The sequence below is a fragment of the Gossypium arboreum genome, chromosome 4, assembly GCF_025698485.1.
Source record: "Gossypium arboreum isolate Shixiya-1 chromosome 4, ASM2569848v2, whole genome shotgun sequence".
NCBI classification, from domain to species: Eukaryota; Viridiplantae; Streptophyta; class Magnoliopsida; order Malvales; family Malvaceae; genus Gossypium; species Gossypium arboreum.
In genome coordinates, this window is record NC_069073.1 from 7,833,582 (window position 1) to 7,846,264 (window position 12,683).

Sequence of the window (12,683 nt, forward strand, 5' to 3'; positions counted from 1 at the left end):
TATTATTATTTTTTACTATATCATTTCCTTTTCTTCTTACAATTTAGCAGTTGCTTATTTTATAATATATATACTAGAATTGTATCTCCTGTTAATTTATTTTATAATTTAATTTATTTAAGGATTATTTTTTAATATAACTTCAGAAATAAGTCGAGGAAAACACCATGATTGTTATGAGTTAAGTTTTACTTCGTCACCTTTTCATCTATTTATATTTAATACAATCATCATCACCATTTAAATATGTAAATTAATTTATGGATTATCCATTAAACTCGATTCTTATTTACATATATTATTATTTTAGATAAGATTATAGAATTAAAAATCCACTGAAATTTAATACTTCAAATTATAGACTAAAATTAATGGTTTGTCAATAATGTTGGGTATGCAAGCAAATCATAATTAAGGAGGATTGTGGATTCTTGTTGTGTCAAATGGTAAGAAATTCAGTGCTCTTAAGACTTTAACAAGTTTTGTGGATGAAGAAAATAATGTTAAGAGAATTTATTTTAATTTAAAGTTGGATTAAACTTGATTATGAATTTGGCCGATTATTAAAATAAAACTAATAGAAGAATGTTACTTTAAAAAATGCATATTGAAAGAATAGACCCAGACCCTAAAAGAAATAACACTTGTTCTTCTACTACAGAGTTTGAAAATAAAACAATGGGTTCATAAAAGACAGATGATTCACATAAAAAAAGGAAACGGATTTCACAAGCATGAGGCAAAAGAGAAGCTCATATAAATATTCTTTTTTGAAAGTAGAAATCAATTGTAAACAATTTTCAGGGTAGTAATTTAAGAAAAATCTATGAAGGAAACAGAAAATGAAGCCAAATAATAAAAGGCGAGAACCTCCCTTGATGTTGTATCCTGCTATTGAAATCGATTCTTTCAGTAAGATTTACTTGCTTTCAGCAATAGGGTTTGTGTTAAATATTTTAAAAAGCAACAGGGAAGACATTTAAGCAGGTTTTGCCAAAGTTTGCGGTGAAAATAAAGCATGTTCTGTCGAAATGATGATGAGGATCGAACGAGGCTGGCCTTGGCTACAACCATACCCGGTTGGGAAGAAACCTTTCTGCGGTGAGAGAGCAGTATTTGTTGTTGATGTAGCCGCGAAAACCAGAATCTAAGGCTTGCATGAGCAACTGAAATGCATTCAATGAACAAGTAACCCAGAAATGGAAAGGATGTTCCATTCACCTTCTGCACACAAAGTATATCAATTGAAACAGCCAGCAATAGCATTCCATTGGGCATTTCTCTAACTAATAACTTACCCAGCAGTCGATAGCTATTCAGTATTAATATGCTAATTGCTTTACAATTTCAAAACTGATGATACAAGCAATTTTCAATGTAAATGTCATATAGGAAATAGCTCCAAGGCTTCTATCATGGAATGAAGAAAATATATATATTTCATGTGTGCTGATGGCATGCAGTTCAACTGCCCCTCAGATTCATTCCATCCATGTAAACATCATTCCTTCAACAAAGAATTGAAGAAAGAAATTGAAGTTAGCAATTGATGCTCAATTAAAAAATCAGGATAATGTTGAAGTATTTCCCAGATAGACGATCTCTGTATCCTTGTCATCATTCTAAGCTGTACACATCAAAATAAAAAAGAGACAAGTAAGACAAGTAATATCTAATCTGTGGGAATCCAAGAATTAAATTTCGAATCTTGACTACCACCCTTTGAAGTTATGTCTTTGTGCCAATAATACAAGGATCTTGATGTCATCTTCGACGCCAATAAGTTTTCCCACAATCCAGAAGAGATGATGACCATAATACTTTCATTGATCTCATTTACAATAAAGAAACCAATTCAGCATCCAAAATGCTTCTACCATATTCTGGTACCGCTTCTGACCTAGTTTGCAGCAAGGCTTCAATTTGGGCGACTTTTTCTTTCCTTTGAGGGTCAATCCAGATTGTAAAACACTGAATCATGTTTTTTCGTTCCAGGGACACCTGAATCATGAACTGTGGATTGTATAACTCTTTTCCAGCATCACCATAATTTAAGGCAGTGAACTTAAGCAGAGAGAGGCTTTTATAGGTCTTGCAGAGAAGCAACCAATAAAGCATAACCAGTCAGTCAATCCTTAACACCATCATGGTTTCATGATTGGCTTCATTGCCATGTGCCTCTCAATCAATTTGTCTACAAAGGGGCGAATCTGCATTCAAAAGCATGCAAAATTAAGTTTATTTAAGAATGATGCATCAAGGTTAGCTATCTAAAAGAGGGGAAGCAAGAACTATTTAGTTTAGCAACTTTGTTAGGAAGTCTGTTAAAGTGATTGTGAAAAAGAAAATCAGAATAATAAGAATCATAAATCAAATTTAATGTACAAATGAAGCCTAACAAAAGCAATAAATCCCTGGTTGTATCATCTCAATAGCAATTATAAAGCCAGTAGCGTGCCTCAGAGAATCTTTAAAATTGGGGAGGAAAACAAAAAAGAAAAGATGAACCAACAGGTCTATAGGCAGACTGGGTAAATAATAAACCTAAAACAGAACATTTGAAATGCATATGCATACCTTATTTTTGCGCTTGAAATCAAGAAATTCAGAAACAGCCATGTTTTTCTCTGCATCTGTTGCCTGCTCCATTACCTGGTACAAGAACAAAAGCCTATGACCAGACTGGAAAGAGGCAAAAAAAGTTGAGAACTAATGAGTGAAAATAAAAGAGAAGAAAAACCTTTGTCGCAGTTTTCTTCATTATCGATTTGTATCCCTCCTTATCAATTTTTCTTGCCTTATAAAGGGGCATTAGCAATGATGCAACATAATCAACGACAGCCTGCTTAATACGATCAGTACCATGGGGATGATTTTCAAATCGCTCCTTGTTTACAGAAACTTGGGAGATGGAGCTCTCATTTGCTCGTCCATCATGCTTCCAGGTTGTTTGCCTTGAACTAGCATTTGAATCTTCCTCATCCTTGAAATTTGTAGGATGGAAGAAATCTGGATCAGCAGCAGCTGCTTGAGACTGCCATCTCTCAATGGCATGACAATCCTTAATCCCCTCACTACCAGCATTCTCAACCCATGCTTTTGTGAAGATACTACTGTCCACAGCCAAACTTTCTCCAGAGTATTCTCTAAGCTTCAAGTGGCTCCTCTGAGACAGGTTATCTACTGACATTCTGGAACTGTCAAGGTTAACACAAGCAGCAGAGAAATCAACAGACCAGTCTCTGACTCTGCAGTTCCTAGAATCTATTTCTGATATACAATCTTGTCTTCCTAAAACACCACCAGGCCATTTCCCTTCATCCATTTGTGCATATTGCTCCCTTCTGGCAAATTTGTGAAAAGAAGGAATTTTAGGAAGCTGCAGCAATTTGTTGCAGTTGGCTTCTGTGGATGCAAGTGCCTGTGAAGTACAATAGTTAATCTCTTTATGAGCACAAGTCCATCAACAAAGTAGGAAAGAAAGAAGGAATTTTTTTTATTGAAGATGAAAATCAAAATTTACATGAATAATATGATTATACTACACCGCTGGGCAACTCTTTGCATTTTCAAATTGATGTCAAATACTATCACAAAGTTATCCCATATTTTATCAGCCTATCAACTTTTGATATCAACTTGATCAAAAGTGAAAACAACGCATTCATTCAATTCTTTAACAGTAGAAAAGCCTTCATGACATACTCTTAAAAGGTTATATGAGAAGGCTGATGCTGAAAAAGCTAACACCAAAACAGGTATAAGCTCTATAAATCTTTTGGTGTTGAAGAGAAACAAGATAAAACCAAACATCCGAAAACACAGATAAGCCTTCTACAAGGTGGTATTCAAGGAACAGTTGTTTAAGGACCATGCATCAATATCAATATGCCACTGTAGAAAGGGTACAAGAAAGACCTACCTCTGCAGCTGCTTTTGCTGCAGCTCGGGCAGCTGCTTCAGCAGCAAAGGCAGCCTGCTCTTCCTCTGACATTCCTTGGTTGACAGATTCCACCTCCATATCAACCGATTTGCCATTCTCTTTTGCATAGAAAGGATACTGCTTTCCAGCAGGAAATGGATCCTGCAAGCTTGGTTTACTCTCAAAAGCACCATGTTGTGAGTGTAGAGGCGGCTTTCCTGAAGCAGTATCTTTAAGGGGTTTTCTCTTTGAAGAAGCTTTTGCCTTACGGAAGACTTCAAGCCAAACACTAACCAGCTGGCTTGCTATAGCACGTATATCACGACTTGTATGCACACAAATTTTTTCCTTCACTGTTTTCCCTATGCCTAAAAAAATTATTAATAAAAAAGTCATTGTAGCCACTTTTATTTTAACATACAAAGAAAAACTTCACACATACTGTGCAAGTACATTATGGAAAAATATATACGGTAGCACAATAAACAAGTACCTGATGAACGAACTGCAAGTAGATCAGTTGAAACAAGCACAAGAAGACGAACACAATGGCGCAACAACTGAGTCCCATCTTTCCCCATCGAATCCTATAAATTTCAATATGAACACAATAAACATCAAAGCCATTATTTAGTGCCACTAAATATATGCATTAGTAGAACAAATTCATTTTAGGACCCAAGGATGGATAATAAATCATGAAAAGCAATAATACCAGCATCCATGAGTTGAGTGTGCTAAGCCCTTCCTTTGTCCCAGCAAAGGATTTCAAGGATTCAACTGGGAGACCCAACAATGTTTTGGCTAGATGCAGTCGTCCTGAAGTGGTTTTCACATTAAAGAACATGTCCTGTAGTAAAGCTTCCCTGCTCAAAACCCAAGCACGATCCAAAGAGTTTTTGTACAAGACATTAGAAAGTTCAACTGCTTCAAGTCTCTTAATTATGTCCCTAACTTCATCCCTTCCTGATTCTGATCGTCTCTGTGCACCCTCCATTGCCTCTACTTCAGCTGTATAATCATTTCCAGTGGTAAATATGTCAATTAATCGCACAGCCTCCCGAAGTCCACTCAACATTGCACCACCAACTGTGTCAGGATGCTCCTTGCAGGTAGCTTCTCCAGCAAAAAACAAGCAGTTCTCAACAGGCCTGCCCAGCATATCATAGTCTTCTCCAGATGCTCCAATGGCAACATAGGAGTAAGCACCGTAACTGAAAGGATCCCTTCCCCAATCAGTTACAACTGAGGCAACAGGATCAGGAACTGAAGCCTCACCAAAAAGTTTTCGGAGAATAAGTACAGCATGGTTTACATGATCTGATGAGCTCATAGTTTGACCATCAATAGCTGCCTTACCAGCCACTAAGGCTATAAGAACAGGAGCCCCAACAGTTTTTCGGACATTCCAAAACATAAAGCAATGGCCTCTACTATCTGTTTCCTCAGCAGTCACTCCAAAGTAATCCACAGTATCATCCCAAAAAACTTCTGGAAATTCCAAAACAACTTTATTAAGTACTCCAAAACCAAGTTGCTGTATGGAAGAATGTTTCCATTGGGGCAATGGAGGAGAAAACTTTATGGCTCCTGCTTTCAAGCAACCAAGTGGCACAGTGATCAGCACAGCATCTCCTGAAAATTCACTGCCATTTGACGTTGAAACTTTGACCTGCCTATGATGACTATTATCAATCCCAGGGTCCTTCGGGCCGTATGAAATATTTGTGACTACATGGCTCAAGTGGATCAGAAGTCCTTCTCCAAGAGACTCAACCACCTTACTGTAACCTCCTTTAATCATACAATGGGCTCCTCCAAAGCCGCCATAAACATCATCTTGATTCCAATTGGGAAGAGACACTTCCTTAAGCGGAGCAGCACAGCCATACTCCAAGTGGGCATAGTGCCAATTCATAACCCTTCTCTCAAGAGGACTCAAAATCTCCCCTTCAGAACATTTTTTTCCATTGCTTGCTTTCAAGTCATAGACAGCATCCACTGAAGAATGTGATTCTATTTCTTCAATATCAGCTCCTATTTCTTCCATCCGATGCCTTTTTAGGGCATATTCTAAACCATCCTCAAGAGAAATTGTCATTGCTTTTTGACCTTTTTGAGCAACAAGAAACACCATATCATCAAGAAGACTATTGTATTCAGCTTCCAGAGCATCATCCAGATCAGCAGGAACCTTTTGACCAGATACAATGTCATAAAGAGGACAGGAACTATTCAACACAGTCAACTCTAGCCCCAACTGTGCACAAATCAATGAGGATGGATCTGGTCTTCTATTAGTTGACACATCAGCCTCAACTCCAGTAATAATGCTAGCCCCAAGATCCACAGGTACTGAAAGAGAGGAGCAATCAGTATAAACACGACCTCCTATCCTATCCCTAGCCTCAAGTACAACTACAGAAAATCCCTGACGTTTCAAGTGGCGTGCAGCAGTCAATCCAGCAGGACCAGCTCCAACAATTATGATGTTCTTTCTGACCTCTGAATCACCCTGCAGTTGATGATTCCCATCAGGTTTATCATAGGTTGCAGACTGAACATAATGTGAGTCATTTCTTTCTTCTGGAGTTACTACAGGGGCTATTCCCATGTCAATAGCATCACAAGATAGATCTGCACTTGGAACCTGCGAACTAATCAATAAAGGGTTTAGTTTTGCACTGATGCTGCCATTTTGCTGGCAATTATCACTTGGGTGTTCCTTTTGTTCTTTTCTGCAAGGTAATTCTGATGTGATCGAATCAACCAACACTTCAGGTATTGTGGCTTCAGATGCCTGGTTTTCATCATCAACTCTAACACTGATCTTTGCATCCATTGAGGCTTCAGAATTCTTGACTTGGCCAAGGATGAAGGCAACTCCATCCTCTGAATCAGCAACAGAGGCCACAGAATTGCCATAATTTTTTCTTTCCTTTAGAAGCTTGCGGTTATCCTTAACCCTAAGCTCAGCTTTTTCTTTCTTTGAAGCAATTCCAAAGTTTATGTAACCCTGCAAAGAGAGGTTATCCAAACTTCAAGATCAACATACTTTACAAGGGTACTAAAATTAGAGAAATTCAAAAAAAAAAAAACAGTATCCATCAACAAACATATGGATAAATTTTCACTCATTCAAGAGCAAACACTTACACCCTGATCAAGAAATGCATATATCTCCCTGATTAGGGAAGCTCGGGGTGGTTCACCCTCTGAAGGAGTGTCAGTAACACCACACTCAGCAAGAGGCAAAATGCGGTTAACATCTTTACTCCAAAGACCTAAGATATGATTCCTGCAGCACCAAGAAATTAAATTCCATTGAAGAAAACATAATTTTTTAAAACAGAAAATCTGAATGCAGCACAATGGAAACTAGCGATCATATCAGCTCCTATCAAAGAAAGTGACCAGTACAAATCCTTAAAGTTTATGAATACTATAGATGCCAAACCACAGATCACAAAAAATAAAATTACTACAAAAAGATGCTACCTGGCACCCAAGGTCTCAATGTAATTAATAGTTATAGTTTAAAACAAAAACAGAATGAGAGCATAAAAAAGGAATCCATACTCATAAACATTCATAACAATTACAAACAGCAAACAAAATTATATAAATATTCACAAACCTGCATTCCAAGTATTCCTGTAGCCCACCTCTACCCTTCAAGACCTCCTTAAATTTGATCTTCTCAACTGGTCCCACAGCACGAGCTTTCAGTCCAGATGATACTGCTGCCTCATCAAACTTCTCTTTTGCTCTAAAGGAACGATCACTGTCTGCAAACTGTTGATTTCCAAAAAACCCTTGCTCATTTAGCAAATTCTCCCAATCAGCATCCCCTTCATAAGCCATATCTCCATGTCTACGCTTTTTAATACTGCGCCCACCTCGCTGTACAGCTGATGACATACTGTCTTTGATTTCAGAACTGGGGAGAGAGATTGCATCTTCATGAAAACTTTCATTTTCATCAGGTGTTGATGTGGGAGAATCAACATTGGCCTCTTTGCTGATGAAAAGAGTATCATGGCTGGGACCACAAGCACCATGGCATGCATCTTCAGAAGGTTGACGGAGAGCAGAGTTGCACCTCTGAATGGAGGCAACAAATTCATTGGGATGAACAGAGTCTTCTAAAGAGTTTTCCTCAGCGCAAGCATTTGGAACATCAGTGCAAGTCTCTTCCATCTTCAGTGAATCAACAACAGACGGTAACAGGTTATGTTTAGTTTGTCGTGAACCTCCACTTTCTGGCTTATTCCTCTGGTCAACTGCTGAGCAATTGTCCCTGAGCTCAATGTTGGAATGCCCATATTTTTCTTTGTCACAAACTTTAGGTGACCTACATGGATCCCCTGAAGGACCCTTTTGAACATTTAAGTCACCTGGTTCCAAAATGCTTTCTTGTTGACACACACTATGGCCAAATCCTTGATTCTCAGCTGTGTTGCATTTTTTGGAGAATGAATGTGAGAAGCTTGAACTAGAATCTGAATGAGACCTATCACCATAATTTCTGCTAGGATTCTTTGAAGCAGAAGCATGATGGGAACCCTTGCAATTATGTTTCAAACTCGTAATTGGGCAAGATTTCCTCACTGAATCAGATTGTGCCTCGTGAGAATGTTGATTCAAACCACCCTCAGGCGACAAACCTCCCTCATTCTGATCTTCCTCTAGCTTAGCTCTGGATTCAGCATCAACCTCGATGGGCTTGGATTTTGAATCAAACTTGGCTCTCCTTACTTTCCCTGTATGCTTTCTTTCGAAAACTGTATCAGTAACCGCATCAGACCTGTCTTCACCAATATCCTGACCTTTCACACCAGTGTTCGACACAGATTTCCCATCCAAAACTACACCACCCTCCACAGACTTATTCAAAGAATAATCCCTTTCCCTCTTTGCTCCTGGATCAACATCTTTCTTGGGATCCTTTAACTTCTTTCTAAAGCTGGCCAACGTATCATTCATTCCCCCCAAATCCTCCTCATTCTTGCCCTCAGTTTTAACTGCTTTAACTTCAACCTTCTTGCACTTCCCAGCGCTGCCTTCCAAACCAGCCTTATCCTTTTTAGGATTCTTGGGTTTTCTTAACTTCAACAAGGACAAAATGGGCTCATCATCATCTGAATCAACATCAACCTCCACCGCTGTTACTTTTAGTCTTTTCTTAGAGCCCCCACCACCATCCATTTTCTTGTTCCTAAGTTTCAAAGAATTCTGTAATGTAACCTTTTCTAGCCCTAGCTCAACATTATTCCCCAAATCAAATTGCAATTGTGGACCTGCCTTGGAGTTTGAACCGTCATCACTTTCCATGTCTCAATAACCAAAAGCCCGAAGCTCATAATTTCGAATAAAAATTCCTTCATTCAAGCAACTAAAGCCATAAGCCAAAAGTCCCGAAGCCAAAACCAAAAAGTTCCAAGCCTCAGCAAATCCTTACAAATATTCACCAAAATGTTCTATTTACACTAAATATGGATAGAGTTTCCTCCGATTAATGAGTTTTCCACAAAGTATCCTCAATGCCTAGGTCCTACTCTCCCTCTAGTGCACGTAACCCAATGAGGAAATAAGATTTCAAAAAGAATAAAAGAAAAGGAAAATCTAGGGTTTTCAAAATAACTAATATGGCCTGAAGAAATATGTAAAGATACAGAGATTGGAGAATAAACCAGACCTGAGGGACGAATAGCAGTGAAATGTTGGCGATAATGGAATTTGTCGAGGAGACTGAGAGGCGCACGTTAGCGGTCGCTGTTGTTGGAATTAGACTTTTAGACACCCATGCTCATTCCTTTATAACTTTACACATTCATCGTTCAATTCTAAAAAGTTACAATTTAATCATGTAACTATTCAAAATTAACCATTTGAGTCACATATCTCTTAAGTTTTAAATACACAGTTAAAAGTATAGAGAAAACCCTATATTTAGAAATAAATTATATTTTGATCTATTTATTAAAAAATAAATAAATTAATTTTTATACATTTAAAACGTGCAAACTAACCATTTCATTAAAATTTTCTCAATGATGAGGGAACGTTAATTTTAATAGTTATTAATTTGGTACCTAAATTATAACTAAAATATAATTTTAATTTTTTAAAATTTTCTTAATAATAATTCTAAACAATTAAAAACTTAAAATAACTAAAATTATCAAAATTATGTGGTGACTAATTATATAACTTCAAAAAAGTTAAAAAGTTTGTTGTGACTAGATGGATGAATTAATTATTAGCTTCCTTAGTATAGTAGGAAAAGCTCTCAAGTGAGAATCACAACTGCATTAGCAAGAAAAGCTCTTTACTATAGTAGGACCCAGGCGTGTGTAGCATCCTCTAAGTCCAGACATCCGGTAGAGGAAACAATTTGAATATCGTAATCTAGTTTCAATAGTATTTTGATTGTTATAAAACCTCCGCCGTGTTGCTATCTATCTTTTTGTGCTAATTTATAACATCTTATTCAATTTAAAACTTGAAAGAATTTGTGGAAGAGTTTTTCTTTAAAGTGGTCTCGATAATAATTTTTGTTACGTTTGAAGTTAAAATAGTTTATCAAAACTAAAAAAAAAAAAAATTAAGAATAAAACTAAATACAGATAGACCATATTGTAACTTAAAATTGAAAAATCAATGTACAAGAATGTTAGAATGTTTACAGCTACATCACCCAGAATTCCAATTCCCATATCTTCCAAATTGTTATGGTCAGATGAACCACATATTTAGCTGTAAGTGCATATAATAACGAACATATTCATACACACTAAAAAATACTGCATTTCCAATAGATTCCCTTAAAAATGTTGTAGAACCACCATGAAAGGCGCCTGTAATCTAAAATGTGTTATATTTAATATTTTAATAATTTATTTTTATTTTAAGATTTTTTAATTTTTAAAATTATTGTTAAGAATTAAAAAAGTTTCAAAATAATATTTTAACTAAAGTTCATGGACCAAATTAGTAATTAACCATTTAAATTAACATTCCACATTATCGTTTAACAAAAAAAAATTAACGAAGGGGTTAATTTGCACCCTTTAAATTGTATAAAGGCTAATTTACTTATTTTTTCAATAAAAGAGCTGAAATACAATCCTCCCCTAAATACATAGACTTCCCTAATACTTTTACCTAAATAGACATTCACATGAACCATTAAATTAGTATTCCTAAAATATATTTAGATAAGCTCTATACCAATAGTTTTGTCCCCAATTGGCTCCTTCCACTTGACTTGACTTTGGTCTGGGTTTGGACAACAACTTTTTTATCTTTGAGTCGATAGAACTACAAATTTAAATTAAGTAATATTTTTTATTTAAATTTAATTATAAAAATATATAAACATTAGCATAAAGTTATATGTTTTTATTATTTTTAAATTATAAATGAGTTTTATGGGAGGACCAAGCTAGCTCAAGCTTAAGACTAGTTTCTTTTAAAGTGGACATGACTCATGGATAGATTTGTATACCAATAATTACCAAATGATTAGTAAGGGTTTTCTTTTTCCTATCGTTTAATGATGAAAATTACAAATTATTTACTAACGAGTTGAACACACAGTGCATTAACTCAAGTTTAATAATTAATTTACTCCCTAAATTGTAATTAAAATATCAATTTGGCAATTTTAGAATCTTTAAATTATCGGAATTTTTGAAAGAAAATTTAAAATTCATAATTTATTTTTTATATTATGAAAATTACATTTTCAAATTATAATATGCAGAAAAAATATAAAATATTCATAAATTTCTAATAAAAAATATAAAAAAGCCTAAAATCTCATTGTACAACTTTTCACTGTATAATCCATTCATACTTTCAGTGGACGATAAACAAAGTAAATCTAAGTTGGTTTTCTGTACATAACTTTTTGTTGATGTTCCTCATTTCAAAAGTAAATTGATATAATATATAAAATCAACTCCACAATACATGAGACATTAGGAATTAATAGGGTATCATTGTCAAACAAAAAAAATTGTCCAAAAATTAAGGAAAACTCTCGGCCCAAAAACTTCATTTGATCAACCCAAAACTCTAGCAGATCCAATCATCAAAGCTTGGTTTTAATTCTATCAACGTCTCTTCCACCTTTGATGGGTCCAATTCCAATCCTTTATATATGTAATTAGGGTTCTTTATATTTTTGTTTTTCATTTCATTTTAATTTATATGATAGATTTTTGGAAATAAGTATTATAAATATTATATATTTAATGCTTTTATTGTTTCTATAAATGTTTCTAATTTATAATAATATTTAAGTAAGTGTTAAATTTTTTAATGATAATAATTTTAGATAAATTATATATATTAATTTATAATATTATTGAAATGAAAGTTTAAAGTTTAGGGTATATAATTATTTTATGTAACTTATATTTTCTTTTGATAAATAGTGGACTGGATATATTATTATAAAAGAAAACGAAAAAACTAAAAGACTGGCCTTATAAGTAACCAGGCGCAACCCAAAATCCTAAGTAAATCACAGTCAAAAACTAAAAACAAAAGTTGGCCCAAACAAACAAAACAGACTCAGCCTAAGGTCCTTAAAAACAAAACAGATTAAAGAAACTCTTAACACAAATATCCAGTCAATCACGACAACATTCATTTGCAGGTCTGCAAAATTTAGGTAAAACAGAAAAAATTCGGTTAATCGATTGAATTCGGTTAATCGGTTGGTTAACTGGATTAATTTGGTCGGGGTCTG

The 12,683-nt window shown here is 35.3% G+C and overlaps 1 protein-coding gene across 3 annotated transcripts; it reads right to left on the reverse strand.

The window, feature by feature from the left end:
* Nucleotides 1-1,277: 1,277 nt before the first annotated feature.
* LOC108460415 (lysine-specific histone demethylase 1 homolog 3-like) lies at nt 1,278-9,838 on the reverse strand. 3 transcript variants are annotated; one of them, XR_008281576.1, is made up of 10 exons: nt 9,621-9,833; nt 7,560-9,487; nt 7,079-7,220; nt 4,638-6,938; nt 4,416-4,509; nt 3,923-4,290; nt 2,741-3,421; nt 2,578-2,652; nt 1,720-2,210; nt 1,278-1,627 (listed from the first exon to the last, which is right to left on the reverse strand). XR_008281576.1 is itself a non-coding variant. In XM_053026964.1 (9 exons), the coding sequence occupies exons 2-9, from the start codon at nt 9,254-9,256 to the stop codon at nt 2,145-2,147; spliced, it is 5,424 nt and encodes a 1,807-aa protein (XP_052882924.1). In that variant the 5' UTR covers nt 9,257-9,303; nt 9,621-9,838; the 3' UTR covers nt 1,278-2,144. The 3 variants fall into 3 exon arrangements, 2 of the variants coding, with proteins under 2 accessions (XP_052882924.1, XP_017615388.2); XM_053026964.1 differs by having other exon boundaries at nt 1,278-2,210; nt 7,560-9,303; nt 9,621-9,838; XM_017759899.2 differs by having other exon boundaries at nt 1,278-2,210.
* Nucleotides 9,839-12,683: the final 2,845 nt, after the last annotated feature.

What these genes read in the sequence shown, in the direction of transcription:
- LOC108460415 (XM_053026964.1), bottom strand. Translation starts at nt 9,256, where the DNA reads ATGGAAAGTGATGACGGTTCAAACTCCAAGGCAGGTCCACAATTGCAA. An exon ending in ATGCATTTCTTGATCAGGGT is followed by an intron (nt 6,939 to 7,078) that starts GTAAGTGTTTGC and finishes CTCTCTTTGCAG; the next exon opens with GGTTACATAAACTTTGGAAT. An exon ending in CACTCAACTCATGGATGCTG is followed by an intron (nt 4,510 to 4,637) that starts GTATTATTGCTT and finishes TGAAATTTATAG; the next exon opens with GATTCGATGGGGAAAGATGG.